The sequence below is a fragment of the Gracilinanus agilis genome, chromosome 6, assembly GCF_016433145.1.
Source record: "Gracilinanus agilis isolate LMUSP501 chromosome 6, AgileGrace, whole genome shotgun sequence".
Lineage (NCBI taxonomy): Eukaryota > Metazoa > Chordata > Mammalia > Didelphimorphia > Didelphidae > Gracilinanus > Gracilinanus agilis.
The window spans coordinates 216,584,966-216,601,940 of NC_058135.1; the positions used below are offsets into that span (position 1 = coordinate 216,584,966).

The 16,975-nt window shown below is 39.6% G+C and overlaps 1 protein-coding gene across 2 annotated transcripts in view; it reads left to right on the top strand.

Annotated features, from left to right (window-relative positions):
• Positions 1–16,975, top strand: part of HTRA3 (HtrA serine peptidase 3) — a 51,551-nt gene that overhangs the window by 13,275 nt on the left and 21,301 nt on the right. For both annotated transcript variants that reach the window (XM_044680272.1, XM_044680271.1), the window contains exons 2-3: positions 9,765–9,864; positions 15,397–15,619. In XM_044680272.1, coding sequence (XP_044536207.1) covers positions 9,765–9,864; positions 15,397–15,619 — 323 coding nt within the window. The remainder of the gene's footprint in view (positions 1–9,764; positions 9,865–15,396; positions 15,620–16,975) is intronic.

Genomic DNA, 16,975 nt, shown 5'->3' on the forward strand with positions numbered 1-16,975 from the left:
TATATATATATATATATATGTATATATATATACACACACACACAATAAATATAGAAAAACCTAAATGTATATATGTATATATATATATAGGTCTATATGTATATGTATATATACCCCACACATATATCATATGATATATAACACACATATAACATATATTTATGGGGCAACTAGGTGGCACAGAGGATAGAGTACCAGGTCAAAAACACTCATCTTCCTGAGTCCAAATCTGGTCTCAGACACTTATTGACTGTACGACCTTAGCCAAGTCATTTAACCCTGCTCGCCTCAGTTTCCTCCTGTTGTGTGGAGATGGAAAGCATGCTTTCCATCTCCACACAACACTCCTCTGTAAAATAAACTGGAGAAGGAAATGGCATGCTATTCTAGTATCTTTGCCAAGAAAACCCCATATGGACTCATGAAGAGTTGGACATGACTGAAAACAGTTGAACAACAAAAAATGCATATTTTTATAAATTTAATATTATCATATTAATATTATACACTAATAATAACATTATACATATTGTTAAAACAAAAAACATAATGTTAAAAAGCAAAATCCTTCTTTATATACATATATATAATATTAAATATGTAAAGTAGGGTTTTTTTCATTGGTAGAAAGCCCATAAGTCTGAAAATACTATAGAACCAAGGTGGAATATAAGTAAATGAGATGTCATTGTGGCATAGCAGAAAAAGTATTAGACATCAAATCTGAAAATGTAGGTTCAAATTCTGGCTGTGCTTCTTACTAGCTCTATCAAAACAATTTTTAAACTAAAAATATTACTTTTGGAATATCTACTAGGATAACATAGTTATTTACCAAATCTCTCTTCCCTGGGTTTCCTCATATTTTTAACAAGGGTGGGGGATTAGATTAGAAGATCTCTAGGCCTATTCCAATTTTGGAATCCAATAGTTGGTCAGGGAAAGATTCCCAGAAGACAAGAGGAAAACTAGACTGTTCAAGAGCTTCAATTTCTTGAACTTAGGAGGTAAGACTTGACCATTGCCCTCTTCTCAGAAGAAAAAATAAGTAGCCTTTCATCTACATTTTCAGTATTGGATCACTTCTACTGACTCAGGGTTTGGAATGTAAGTGAAGCAATGCCCTGCTGACCTCTGCTATGTAGGGAATTGAAATAATTCCTCCCTTCCTTTTAGGGTTCTAGGCTACTCTGACATTTTAGAGTATCACAGGATTGCAAAGTTACCTAAGATCATCAAAACTAGGAGTCTCCAACATTTTTGTTCCCCATACCTTCCCATATTCCCTATTAAGTATGAAAGGAAATAAATTGTGGTTTGGGGGAATATAATTAAACATAAGAAATAAAAATATATTAATTTTTCATAAAGAAAATAATTTAGTACATAACATTTTTAGTAACAAAGTTATTTTTTTAATTTAATTTTTTAATTGAAATTGAAAATTTTTAATTTAAAATTAATTTAATATATTTATCAACATAATTTTTTCACTAACATGACTATACTTTTGGAATAATTCAATAGAATAATACAGTAATTTACCTAATTTTTTCTTACCATAGGTTGAGAGTTTCTGATAAAGGTCAAGCCCTTCATTTTATAGGTGGAGAAACTGAAGTACAGGGAGAGGAAAAGATTTTTTCCAAGGATACACAGTAATAGAGCCAGCATTTGAACCCAAATCCTTGGACTCCAAAGCCACAGTTCTTTCTGCAATACTCTTGCAGCCTCCTGTTTAGAATAAGTTGAGGACCAATTCTGGCTGTACAATAATGACTCAAAAAGGAGGAGGAGCCTCCTGTCCTTTTTTTAGAAAGGGACGTAAGTCAAAATCTAGGACAATTTGCCCAAGCGTCTGAGTTCTCTGGGATTTTCAGCTGCGACTGCAGTTTTCAGTTAAATCCTTTCTCTCAATCACCATCCCCAACACCAGTGACATAGGGCTGAATTTTAGCTGTTGCCACTCCAGCTCAGACCTTTGGGACATTGGTCAAACCCCACAGAAACCATTACACAGAAGCTGCTGAGGTTATTCTTGGCCCTGAGTGATGCTATTCAGCAAGAGGCAGTAAGGATGCAGAAGAAAGGAGGGCATTAAGGGTCCTGTTCCGTGATATAATTTTAAAACCACTGAAGGGTAATTGTCAGGGTTTCAAAGGACCCATTTTGGAAAATGAAATGGGAACTTTGAGACAGTGGAATGGTGGCTGATATTGTGGTCCCTCTCAGAGGGGTCTCTTAGGGGGCATCGCTTAACCTCTGGATGGCCCAGACTCTCTGTCTATTGGGAAGCCATTCATACAGACTCTAGAGATTTAAGCTGGAAAGAATTATAACTACCTAGCATTTAGAGACCACTTTAACAAAGTTTGCAAAACACTTTGAGTTATCTCCTTTGATCCTCACAACAACCCTGGGAGGTAGGTGCTTTTATTATTCCCATTTCATAGTTGAGGAAACTGAGGCAAATTTCTTTAAGTAGCATATCCAGCATCACATAGCTAGTATGTGATTGAATTTGAACCCAAATCTTCCCAACTACAGGTAGAGCACTCTATCCCTTTCACCATCTAGCTTACTCAAAGAGTACTTCAATCTTCTCATTTGACAAACTGCCCTAGAAAGAGAAAAGTGATTCGTGTAAGGTCATGCAGATGGTAAGGAACAGAATCAAGGTTCAAACCTAGGACCCCTGATTCCAAATCCAGGTCTTTTTGCACTACACCACACTGCCTCCTAAACCTCTACTGATTTCAAGGACGTCATGGTGTCTGCCAAAGAAAATATTTTCCTCCTTCTGGTCAGGAAACTCTGACTCCCTTTATACTATGTGAAGGTATAGGAGTTGGCTTTCCTTACAAATGAATGCAAATTCAGTCCCTCCCCAACCCTCCTACCAAAAAGCAGTCACACAGGATTGTTTTGAGCTAAGGGGTTAAGCCACAAATTCCTAACCTGTGTGGCCCCTAGCCTCTCTCCAGCCAAAAGAGGACACCCCCCCCCCAAATACGGTTTCCTTCATTGTTCTAGGGAATCAAAGTTTTTTGGGATTTATGGATCATTTTTGTGAGGAGAGAAAAGAGATTATTGGAGAATTCCATTGAAATTAAGAGCTGACTTCAGAATACTGGCCCGAGGACAGGAGCAACCCACAGGGGGAGTTGTTTTCATTTTTGTATTTAGATGTATGTCATTTTGGGCTAATGTAGTAAATGAAGGAAGCCTGGCTTGAGGGAATGTGAATTTCTTTTCTTCCATCTCATCTGGAGGATTCATCTGTGCAGATGGGAAGCATATTAAAAACCCTGACTTTTCCTTTCCCTACCACTCTAAGTCCCTCCCAGGATTCCAGAATTTTAGAACTGAGAGGAACCCAAGAGAATGTAAATTCTTTGAGAGTAGAGATTGTTTCCTTCTTTGTATTTGTACTCCCAGTCCCTACACAGTGGCAGGCAAACAGGAGGTACTTAATACGTGCTGATTAGTTGACTGACTCCCAAGGTCTTCTAGTTCAAGCTGTACTGAGTAGGAATCCCTTCTGTAGCATTCCCAATTGGTAGTCATAGTCCATTTACCCTTTAAAGGTTTTAAAGGACAGTGGGATAGTATTAGAATTAAAGGCAAATGGGACAGTGGATTTAAAGATTCCACACTTGGGCAATTAAGAGAGCCATGGTAGCCAGGATAGGGAAGGAGATAGCCTCTGTTATCTGCCTTCTGTCCTGTCCAGACCATATATTGGGAGCATCATGTTTAATTCTGGACACCATATTTTTGGAAGGCTATTGACAACCTGGAGTGTATTCAGTGGAATGGAAGGCCACTAGAATGGTAAGGGGCTTTGAAGTCATCAGTTGAATCAGCTGGGGAAAACTAGAGAGGGAGGTGTGGTAGCTGGCATTACACAGACTCTAGAGTCCCTTTAGTGAAGGGAACATCACTTAACCTCAGGATGGGCCAGACTCTCTGTCTGTAGAGTGGTCACGGTCCAGACCACAGAGTATCTTAGGGTCGAGAGTTGGCCAGAAGTTCAGAGAACATCTAGTCTGACCTTCTCCTCTTCTGGAGGAGAAAACTGAAGCCCAGAGAGGTGTTAAGAGGCATGTCCACACTCACTAGATAGTACAGGTAGTAAGCAAGAGAGCCAGGATTTAACTCCAGAGTTTCTCCCTAAACCATGTGCCCCCCAGGAGTGTATCTGGTGCCTGCCTTTGGCTCAGATACTTGGACTTTAGTAAACTGAGCTCATTGCATAAATCTATTCAGGCACAGACAGATGGATCCCTCCCTAGGAGTTATTTGAGATATGCAAATGAAAAAAATTTGCTCCCACATATTTTTTTCGGCTACACCCTGAAGGTCCCCTGGAGTATCATTAGCTGGACTTGCTAGGCGTTGCTTTAAACTAGAAGCTTATGTAAGCAAGAGGTTTTATTTCCTGTGTATATGTGTGTGAGTGTGTATTTCAATAATCCTGGACTGACATAAAACTAAGTGGCAAACTCTAAATCTGCCAAGTTGTCCCACTCTGTTTATTCTGTAGTAATCCATCAAAGAGATTTACTCCTGCTGGCTGCTAAATGTGGAGACTAGAAAAAGCCTCCTGCTATTAAAGCATCACTACATCTCATGCCACTTTATTTATCTCCACCCACCCGATGCCGACCTGTGCTCCAGGGCTGACCCAGTACAAGGGGACTTTGATTTGAGGCTTATAATCAGGGAGATTCTGATGTAAACTGCTCTCAGAGGTTTGACTCCAGCTCTTTATCTGGGAAACAAGATACTACATCAGGGTTAAGAGGCAACATGGAGCCTCCTATTGGGCTGACCACAATGATACCTCAGAGGCTCTTGGTGGAGAGGCAGCAATCCTAGCCTCCAGGCACATAGGGTGGAAAGGGAGACAGTGCAGAAATCTCTGGTCTGGGAGTCTGAGATTAACCACCTGAGCAACCTAGGGGAAGTCACCCCACTTCCATAAGTCATCAACTTCATCTATCCTGCCATTAACCCCCAAGGGCTTGGCTGACATCAGTGGAGAACAGGAGCTCTTATACGGAACCCCAAACAGCCTCTTCTCCTGTGGAGTAATAGTAACAAATATACTGCATTCACCATGAATGTTTCAAATCATCAGTACAATCACTCCAGTGTGCACTATCTGGTTTGTCCTTATTAGAATTTCCCATATCTCCTGGGCTGGAATTCTCTGTAGAATTTCAGGCCATTATCCTTTCTCTAAACTTCCTGACATCTACTGGCTTCCCCAGGAATAGTATCATGGATGGAATGACCCTGGAGTCTGGAGGACTTAGTTTCAGATTCTGCCTGAGAGACTTATGGGTTGTCTGACTGTAAGACACAAACTTTCAGAGACTCCTGTGGCATCTACCCTTTCATGAGCCCTAAATGAAGTAATGCATCTAAAATGCTTTCATAAATTCAAAGATCCACATAAATGTTAAATTATTACTGTCCTGCTGAGAAAGAAGGTGTAACATGGAAAATGGCAGGGTGGAATTCCTGCAAGATACAGGGTCAAGCCTCACCCAGAATTCCAGGGGACCCTGTATCTTGCAGGAATTCTACCCTGCCATTTTCCATGTTACAAAGGTTCTTCAGTACAATGTTGGCATATTAGAGAGATGGTTCTTTTCTCCTTGTGTCACAAAGGAAAAGGTAGATCTACAGTGCTTTGCCCTCATCAGCTTTCATCTGGGATAGTGTGTTCCATTCTGGGTACCATACTTTGGGAGGGCCATTGACAGACAGGATGATGAGGAGATTAGAGAACTGTTTAAGGACCTGTGGATGCTTAAATTGGAGACAAGATGACTTGAGAAGGGCATGATCACTATCTGAAGTTTAAATGAGGACTAAATCTTTTCTTCTTGGCTCCAGATGGCAGAGTTAGGAGCAAGAAGTATAAGTTGCAAGAGGCAGACCATAGCTTAAGATAAAGAACTTCTCAACTATGAAATTTCTAATGAGGTAGTAAGTTCCCCATCACTGTAGTTGGTCAAATGGAGGCAATGTGACTTCTTGTTGTTGGGAGAGTTGATTCTTTTCTGAATCCTAGATTCAAATGATTTAGAGCTGGACTGGAATTGAACAATTATCTATTCCAATATCTGAGTCCCTGAATGGTTAAGTTCCTTGCCCTAGTTAACACTGGTAATAAGAGGTAGAACCATGAGTAGAACTCAAGTTTTTGTTGTTGTTTACTTCTTCAGTTGTGTCTGACTCTTTCTGATCTTGTGTACTATATTATCAACGGAGTTTTCTTGGCATAGTAGTTTGTTACTTCCTTCTCCAGCTCATTTGATATATGAGGAAACTGAGGCAAACATGGTTACAGTCTTGCCCAGAGTCACACAGTGAATAGGACTCTGAGGAGAAATTTGAACTCAAGTCTTCTTGACTCTGGGCCTAACCCTCTATCTGCTGAGCAAACTAGGAACCTCAAAACATAGGTTAAAACTCAATCATTTATCATGAAATGACTTCTGAGGTCTTGTCCAGCTCTGAGATTGCCTACATTGCAGCTGACTGTCAAGGCTAATTGTGAGCACCTGGCTTCATCTTTTATGCCAGGAGTTTGCTGGTAGATTGAATTCCAATAAAGTTTTTTGCTTTATTTTTTTTCCTTTTGGTGGGACTAGTTTATGAGTATTTTTTACAAAATCGAAGCCTTTCAAGGCAAATACCAAGCCTTGTTTGTTCCAAATTAAGTCGATACCCTCACATCTAAGTGGGAGATTCTGGCACATGCAAGTAATTGAAGAAAGAAGAGAAAAGCCAGTCATTTCTTAAATGCCTTTGGCTTGTTTGCTGACTGTGAGTGAAATTCAATCCTTCCAAAAAGCTTCATCAGAGTTCATGAACTGCTTGGCAAACCTGGGCCAAGGCAAATTAAAAGCTTCTCATTAGTCATAACTCATGTTTAACATTGCACTTTAAGATTTACAAAGTGCTTTCATCAGGACCACTGCAGATGGCAGGTAGAATGGAAAGCATTACCATTTTGCAAATAAGGAAACTGAGGCTGAGTTGCATGGCTAGTACATATTAAAGTCAGAATTCAAACTTGGGTCTCTTGTCCCCAAGTCCAACATTCTTTCCACTATCCTAACAGCAAGATAAACATTTCCTCAGTTGAAATATGCCTTCCCAAAAGAAACCATGCCAGAGTCCAGATTTGATTTGAATTATATACCACCTACTTAATTAACTTCATTTATCCCCTTGAACCTTCTCGAGTCAACACCCTTAGACTTTACTTTTTCTCTAAAACATTTGCCATGTAATGTTGCTTATTATAGATATGTTTATATTTTATCTCTGAATCAGGATATTAGAATAATAGGAGTACCCCTGTTAGTTACTTGAAAACAGAAACCTGCATCTCATCTAGTTGCTTTATCTCCCCCAAGACCTAATACTCAGTATATAGTAGGATCATGGAATTTTTGGTTTAGAGCTGGAAGGGACCTCAGAAACCATCTACGCAAGGTGTTTTTTTTTTGAAATCTTTTTTGGATGGTCAACCCCTTTGACCTTCCGATGAAGTCTATGCATGAACTCATCATAATAATAACAACCTTGTGTAAATGAAGGAATTGCTAAATTCCAGTTAGAGATTAGTGAAAATAAAGATGTCATTTTCTTCTTGTGAACTCCATCAAATCTCTCCATAGGGTCTTTGGTGACCACATCAGCTCCCATGGATTAAATGACCATCTCTATGCTAATGATTCTCAAGTCTACCTTTCTTGCTCCTGTTTCTCTGCTGACTTCCAACCTTGCATTGCCAACTCTCTTTCAGACATCCCAGACAATGTCCAGCACATATCTCAAACTCGATATGTTCAAAACAGAACTCATTATCGTTCTCCCTAAATCTTCTCCTTCTCCTACCATTCAACTCTATTACTGCAAAGAACAGCATCATCCTCCCAGTCCCTCAGGCTCATAACCTAGGAGTCATTCTAGATTCCTCACAATCTCTCACTCCCATATTCATATGCCCAGGCTTGAGCATCTCTGGAATATACCCTTCCTTTCCCCCTCTGATAATGACATTGTTTCGGTATGGGCTCTCATCACCTCTTGCTTGGAAGACTGAAATAGCTGCTGGTGGGTCAGCATGACTCAAGCCTCTCTCTCCACTCCAGTCCATCCCCCAATTCAACCACCACCATGATTTTCTTCAAGTCAATCCAGTGACACTGGACGCTCCACAAACAAGACACTCCATCTCTCCACTCCAAGCATTCTCTCTGACTGTCCTGACTGGGATGTTCTCCATCTTCTTCTCTGACCCTTGACTCCGCTGGCTTCTTTTAAGTCCAAACTAAAATCCCACCTTCTCCAAGAAGCTGGGATTTTTCTTAATCCTATTGCCTTCCTTCTGATAGTTATTTCCTATTTATTCTACATATAGCTTACTTGTACATATGTTTTGGCATGTTGTCTCCTCCATTAGATTGTAAACTCCGAGTGCAGGGATTGTCTTTTGTCTCTTTTTATAAACCCAGAGCCTAGCACAGAGCCTGGCACACAATAAATGTTTATGGTCTAACCCCCCCCCCCCCCATTTTATAGATTAAGAAAGTAAAGTTCATGGTGGTTCAGAGAAGAACCCAAGGTAGCATGGAGAGACAGCATCTGAGTTAGGATTTGAACTCCAGAGTCAGTGTTTTATCCATAGTATCCAGATATTTACTGATAATTTTTACAGTGAGTTCCATGGGTTTAGAAGTGAGGGCTTGTCAAAAAAGTTATTTTTAAGTACTCTTGAGTACTTGAGTACTTTCAAGTACCCAAGCCCTACTCTGTCTACTACTCCATGTTGGCTCATAATACACCTACCATTTCTAGAGTACTTATAGCCATATAATGCAAGTAAACCTCTTTTTAAGGCAGGTAAGTCATACCAATGGATAAAGTGCTGACTTGGAATCAAAAAGACCTGGATTCAAATTCTGTCTTAGACACTTATTAACTGTGTGACCCTGGGAAAGTCACAGCCTCCAGTTGCCTCAATTTCCTTTCTCTACAAAAATGAAAATAATAATAATAATAATAATAATGATAATAATGATAATGATAATAATAATACATACCTCCCAGGGATATCATGAGGATCAAATGTAATAACATATGGAAGGCACTTTATAATCCTTAAAAATTACTGTGTAAATATCAGTTATTATAATTTATTATTATGTAATAGATGCCATAGAATGATGCTAGGTTTAGGGTTGAAAAGCACCTCTGAGTCACAACCTCTTACTTTAAAGAGTTTAAAATGTGGCTCAAAGAGGCTAACTTGTCCATAGTCACACAGGTGGTAAGTGAACTGAGCTAGAATCAGAACCCAAGTCCATATGTTCCAGGAAATTCAGTGCAAACCTTTTTTTTTTAATTAACTCATTAATTTTAAGCCTACCAGTGGAGTCTAAAATAGTCAGGAATGCTTGTGATTCTTCTTTTCTAGTAAAAAGGTCATCTGAAAAAGGGAATAGTCAATAGTCACTCTCCTCTCTGACTGATCTGTCTAGCAGTCCTGGATTTGCACATCTGTTTTGCTTACGGAGAAGTCACAAAAGAGAGGTCTTTGTCGCAACAGTGATAAAATTGATGGAAGCAAAACCAGTAAGAGTTTAGTTCTCCCAGCTCTCTCTATTTTTTTTTCTAGGTAGATGAGGTAAGTTGTAACTTCTTGTTAACATGCCCAATTCTTTCTGCTAGTATAGGTCACCAACAGTTCACCAGCCCAAGGTACAAGTTTAACTTCATTGCAGATGTCGTGGAAAAGATTGCCCCTGCTGTGGTTCACATTGAACTTTTTCTGAGGTAAGTGATTCTTACTTGGGTTTTTGCCACTCAACTTTTCCTCCCCACCCCACCCCAACCCTTGTCTACCTGTCAACTTTCTATGTTTCCTTTGGCAATGATTCCTTTGATGGAAATTAAACATAAACTCTCCATCCCCATCAGGACCATTCTTTCCATGTTCCTCCCCTCTCCTCTTCCTTTCACCTCTTGTCCCTATATTCTCCTCCTTCTAGCTTTCAAACTTTTGCTCATGCTGACCTCTCACAATTGGATGCTCTTTCTAGTTCTCTCTCTGTTAACTCAACTTCTAATCACTCTTCCAGTTCAAGAGATCCCTAATTTTAGTCAATTCATTTCAATAAATATTTATTAAGGGGCAGCTCCATAGATAGAGAACCAGGCCTGGAGATGGGAAGTCCTGGGTTCCTAGCTGTGGGACCCTGGGCAAGTCACTTAACCCCTATTGCCTATCCCTTAGCACTCTTCTGCTTTGGAACCAATATTCAGTATTGATTCTAAGACAGAAGATTAGAGTTTAAATTTTTTACTAAGCATGTATTATATGCCTGGGTCTCTGCTAAGCTTGAGAAATATAAAGACATTTTTCAAAAAGCAAAGTTATCCCTTGCCTTTCAAGAGTTTATTGGTGTGAAGAGTTTATAGTTTGTTGGTAGATGTATGCAGGTGAATAGGGGCAGTTAGGTAGTGCAGTAAGAGAGAGTACCAGAATTAGAATCAGGAAGACTTCTCTTCTTGAGTTCAAATCTGGCCTTAGACAGTTATCAGCTGTGTGACCCTGGACAAGCCCCTTAACCCTATTTGCTTCAGTTTCCTCACTTGTAAAATGACCTGGAGAAGGAAATAGGAAACCACTTTTGTATCTTTGTCAAGTTAACCCAAATGGTGTCAGGAAGACATGACTAAAACTAAACAATGATCATATACATGAATTCCCTACTTGTGTAAAAGGGACCCAGAAGAGAGAACCAAACAAAGTGATCTATGAAAGTAGAAAGAAGGATAAATCCCATTTAGTTGAGATGGGAAGAGAGGGGCAGGACAAAATTTATAGAGCTTATTACCTGGGTCTTAAAGGAAGACAAAAAATTTCAACAGGTAGAGATGAAAATTATAAATTTAGAACTGGAAGAGACCTCAGAGGTCTTCTAATCTAAGTCACTTATTTTACACATGAGGAACCTGAGGCACAGAAAAATTAAGTGACTTGCCCAAAGTCACATATGTTGTAAATGTTGGAGGCAAGATCTAATCCCAAGTTATCTGATTCCAGAATTTCTGCCTCTGAGGAGTAAAAGCATTTCTGTATGAATGTGAAAGGAGTAAGAGAAGACAGGACAAGTTTAGGGAACAGCTGGTTGACTAGAATAGAACTCATGAAAATGAGTAATATGAAATAAAGTTAGAAAGACAGATTGGAGCCATTTTACGAGGGTCCTTATATGCTGGTCTGAGGAGTTATATTCTATCCTAGAGATAATATGTAGTCATGGAAAGTTTTGAGCAAAAGAACAGCATAAGGAGATCAGTGCTTTAGGAAGAACTATAATTTTTATGGTTCACAAACCCCTAAAGAGACTCTTAAGTTCCTTGAGGAACTTTTGTCTGCCCTATCTCTTGGACTAGGAGCTTACATATAGAGATAATCAGTCATTCCGCAAACATTTTTTATAAACCTACTATGTGCGGGGGAGAGGGGGAAGATGGAATGGATCACTACATATATAAGCATATTCAAAATATTTTCAAGATAAACATGAGGTCCGGGTGGGATGAGACACAAGCAGCTGGGGGGGGGGGGGGTTCAGGTCCAAAGGCGGCATGTAGGAAGTGGCATTTTAGTTGAGCTTTGAAGGAAATTAGATCTAAGAGGAAGAGATGAGAAAGGAATTCTTTCCCAGCTTAACAGGAAGTCTGTGCAAAGGCAGAGACTGAAAGATGGAAGACACAGGTGAAGAACAGCAAGATATCAAATTCAACTGAACAGTAGAATATGATAAAAGAGATTAATGTATAACAGCTCTGGAAAGGTTGCGTAAAGCCAGATGGTAGAGGGCATTAATCAACAAATACCAAATGATAGACAGGTCGAAGGAACAACCCATCATTTCTCTGTTCAATGAGTTAGCAGAACATTTTCTAATTCAAAAAAGTTAAGTCCTTACAGTGTACAAGATCCTGGGATCAGTGCTAGGGAAGATATGATGAAAAAAATAAGACACTATAAGATGCAGTGATTTATGACATCCTGTTGCTTAGAAGAACCTTTTACACCCCCCCAAGTGTTTCACTTAATAAATGGCTATTCCATTTGGACTAGGGGCATTTTCTTGGCACTAAAGAGTTAATTTACATCAAGAAGGTAAACAACTAATTCTTTAATCATCAAGGGACTGAGCCTCATTTAGTTTAATTACTGACTAAAGAACCTTGATTACAAAGACCCTTTTATTAAATAGTCACATCTCTGAAATTCAGCGACTTAGTTTATCTGTTTTGGAAGAGATTCCAGTCTAGAAGGGTGATAGGTCATGTACCCAAAGAACCAAAAGACTTTAGAAGTCTTTGACAGGTTTCTTTTACAGACAAATAGAACAAAGATTCCCTCAAAAAAACTTGCATTATAATGGAGGAAGACAGCACATAAAAGGGATTTGGAAAATATACTTGTATTCAGGAACAAGGCAGAAAAAGACTTTAAGTAGCCCAAAAGTTGCCAGTCTGGACTAATAGAGAGTTTCCTCACTGGGAGTTAACTATACCAATGAAATTAACAACGACAAAATGCACTCAAAAGTTATACAAAAGACTTTCACACAACAACCCTGTGAGGTGGGGCAGATTTTAGAGAGAAAGAAATTGAGTTAACCAACTCACTAGTAATAATAATAACAATAACAATACCTGATGTTAATATGATTCACTTTTACATTTTAGAAATATTTTCATATGTATTATCTTATTGTAACCTTAAAATAATTCCATCAGGACAATATTATTAACTCATTTTACAAATGAAGAAATGGAGGCACTGGGAGGTACTTGCCCAGGGTTACTCAGAGCCCAGAGTAGACACTAAGTCTCCTTATTCTCAGATACTGTCCTTTTGACTGGGTCACTGACAAAATGAACTGATATTGCCCTTTTGCCTGGATCATGCTGATGAAAATGATCTAGTAAACAAAATAGAATGGTCAGCCAACAAACATTCATTGAATGTTCACAGAGTTCATGGAATTTACTATAGGTGCCTGAGATATATATGGACAGATAAATACAGTCCTCCCCCTTCTTGAGTCTGCTGTCTGAAAGGTGAGACAAAACAAATATAATCAGTAGAAATTTGCAGGTGCTTAAAATGACAGATAAGCTACTGAGCTGACAGGTTACAGACAGGACAACAGAGGTAAAAGGTTTGGTGCTGACTCATAGACTACTAAGGGAAGAGCAGAACCCAGAATATCAGAAGCAAAATCATAGAATTTCTGCCAGCTGGCAGGAGTACAGCTCTCAAGCTTCAAGGTACCTCAGAGGTCATCTAGTTCAACATCTGAATTTTACAGATGAGGAAACTGAGAGCCGGGGAGATTAAGTAAGGTCCTATAGGTAATTGAGTGTCTTTAGCAACTCCCTTTTTATTTTAAACCCTTCCCTTCCACCTCAGAATCAATACTGTGTATTTATGCAAAGCAGCAAAGCAGAAGAATGATAAGGGCTGGGCAATGAGGATGAGGTGACTTGCTACACAATGAGGAAGTTTCTGAGGGCATATTTGAACCCAGTACCTCCCATCTCAAAGGACTGGCTCGAAATCCACTGAGGCATCTAGCTGACTCCAGCAACCCCCTTTTTTTTAGTAGAGGGAGAAACTAAGAGATGATGAGATTTGTCTGAGTTCACATAATAAAGTAATTGTGGACCTGGACTTAATACCAAGACCTGTTACATCCCCATTGCATAGAAATAATCTTTCCTGATCTAAGCATCTAACTTGATATATGGCAGCTCCATTTGGTCTAAGTGGCATGTTTTTGGCACCACCATATTAATTCATATCATGAAAGTAAACACTTATTCCGTAATCATTGTAGGACCGAGTCCCACTTAGTTTAATTACCCTCTTATTAAACAACCACATCAAACTCTAAAATCCAATTATTTGGTCTTGTAAGTAGGTGAGAGAGAAGAGGTTAAGGTGCTGGAATTGTAGAATCCCAGAGTTGCAAAGAACCCTAGGCATCCTTTAGTCTAGCCCTCTACCTCAGGGGTCAGCAATGTATGGCTCTCGAGCCATATCTGGCTCTTTTGAGGGCCAGATATGGCTCTTTCTGCAGGAGCCATAAAGTCAATTTTTTTCAGGCGCTGTTACAGGAGCGGCACTGTGAGCACTGTATGGCTCTCACGAAATTACATTTTAAAAAATGTGGCATTTATGGCTCTCATGACCAAAAAGGCTGCCGACCCCTGCTCTACCTGATGGAAGAATCTTCTCTCTAGAGGAACAGCCCATATAGTTATGCTTTGGGGACACCTCTTGGAACCTTAGGGAATGACTTCTTTATCCTGAGCCAAAATTGGTGTCCGGTAACTTCTACCCATTCCTCCCTCGGGGGCCAATCAGCATTCCTACTGTATTTGGTAGTCTTTTAAATACCTAAAGACCCCCATCATGCTCCCCAAACCCCCTTTGGTCCTCTCCTCAACAACTTAAAGAAACCTAGTTCTTTTAATCAGTCATTCTAATGAAATAGAATGCCTGAGTAAAAAAAAATTTCTCAAAAGGACTTAAAGCTAATGCCTTCCCTTTGAGATTATCTTCAAATTATTCTCTATATATCTTGTTTATTCATGGGTGTTTGCATGTTGTCTCCCCCATTAGCTTGTAAGCTCCTTGAAGGCAGGGGCTAGTTGTCTTGTCTTTTCAGCACTTAACATAGAATCTGGTACATGTTAGATGTTTAATAAATGCTTCTAAAAGACTTGATTTTTGTGGTCCATGAGAAAGAGCACTACAATTGGAATCAAAAGAGCTGAATTTGAGATTTGATATTCAACCTCAGACACTTCTTAGCTGTGTGTCCTTGGGCAAGTCACTTTACCCCCACTACCTAGCCCTTACCACTCTTCTGCTTGGAACTGATTCTTAGCATTAAGTCCAAGACAGAAGGTAAGGGTTATTTATGAAAAAAGATGTGATATTTAATACCTGTGTGTCTGAGCAAGTTATTTATTCCCTCTGCACCTCAGTTTTCTCATCTGAAGAATGGTGCCATTAACCCAGATAATCTCTGGGTTCTTTCTAGATTTAACATTTTATACACTGTTCTAGAGCCTCCTCTAGCTCTGAAATTCCACATTATATGTTCTAAGGTTCCGTCCAACTCTAGCTTTCCATGTACTATGTTTTAAGGTCCCATCCAGCTCTGACCATCTATGAGCTTACATGCCATGTGTTGAAGAACTTTGGCTATGGCATCCCAGCCACTGCTGGGCAACCCACAAAGGTTCCTGTTTGTGCTTGCTTTGCCACAGGCATCCTCTCTTTGGTCGAAACGTGCCCTTGTCCAGTGGATCCGGATTTATCATTTCAGAATCAGGCTTGATTGTGACCAATGCCCACGTAGTGTCAAGCACCAATGCCATTTCTGGACGACAGCAGTTGAAGGTTCAGCTGCAGAGTGGAGACACCTATGAGGCAACGATCAAAGACATTGACAAGAAATCTGATATTGCCACAATCAAGATCAATCCCAAGGTAAGTAGGTAGTGAAAGCAGTATCAATTATCCTGCAGAAAATGGCTTGATTTCCTGAAATTTTCAGGGACGTTTCAGGCTTATAGGATGTCAGAGATAAAAGGCAACTTAGACTAAAGATTTGGATCTAGAAGGGAACTTGGAGGCATTTTAGTCCAGCTCCCTCTGTTCAATATTCCATCTATCACTCAATCAATATTTATTAAGCTACCAAATAAGATACCAAAAGAGGCAAAAGATAGTCTTTGCCTTCAAAAGAGCTTACAAGCTTTTGAGGAAAGAACAAAGCATTTGGAGAGCTGGAAAGCAGGAGATGAGTAGAGAAAGAAACTAGGGAAATAGCTGAGGAGGAAAAGCGTCACTGAGAATAAGATGAAGCATGACGAGGGCTCTCCAAAATGGCAGTCTTAGGAAAGGATTCACTAATAAGGCAAATGGGGTCTCAGGACAAGGATTCCCTAGAGGTGGCAGGCTAGGAAAAGGAGAAATCCAAAGACCGAGTCCAGGCAAGGGTGAAGGGAAGTGTGTCTGACGTCCTTCCTAAAGTGGTAGTCCTGGGGAGAGTCACCAATTAGGAAAGCAAGGCCTCTTTTTTCTTACTTTTAAAATTAAGGGGTTGGATGGATAATTTCTAAGGTTCCTTTCAGCTCTAAAAAATTTTTTCCAGCTAAGTTTCCTGTTTACCTATTAAAATTTGATCTCCAGACAACCTTTGGGAGGGTGTGGATAAGTACATATTATTTTACAAATATCAATCTTAGGCTCAGAGACAGACTTATGTCATGAAATTAAAACTTTGGGAAATAGACTCCCTGTCTCCTAATTCACAGGCCAACCAAAGCATTTGCTCCCCAGTAATAATAGTCCTAATAAAATCTGGAATGATCATGTAAAAAATGTTGAAAAGGGCCTCTCATCTCACCAAATCCACATAGAAAGGACTTTGGCTATTACAGTTTCCATTTAATATCGGGGGTCAAAGAGTTAGGACCTATAGGAACATAAGACTTAAAGAGATCTTAAAAGTTATCTTGCCTTACTCTCTCATTTCACAAATTAGAAAACTGTGAGGCAATAACTTGTGCAAAGACACACAAGTTTTGGTTCTGAACCCATTTAATCTCAGAGGGATGGAATAGTTTTTTAGTTGTATCTAGCTCTTTGTGACCTTTTCAGGGATTTTCTTGGCAAAGATACTGGAGTGCTTTGCCATTTCCTTCTCTAGCTCATTTGACAGATGATTAACAGGATTAAGTGACTTGTCCAAGGTCACCCAGCTAGTTAGTGCCTGAGGCCAGATTTGAACTCTGGAAGACTGGGTTTCCTTGACTCCAAGCCTCATACGTGGACACTGCC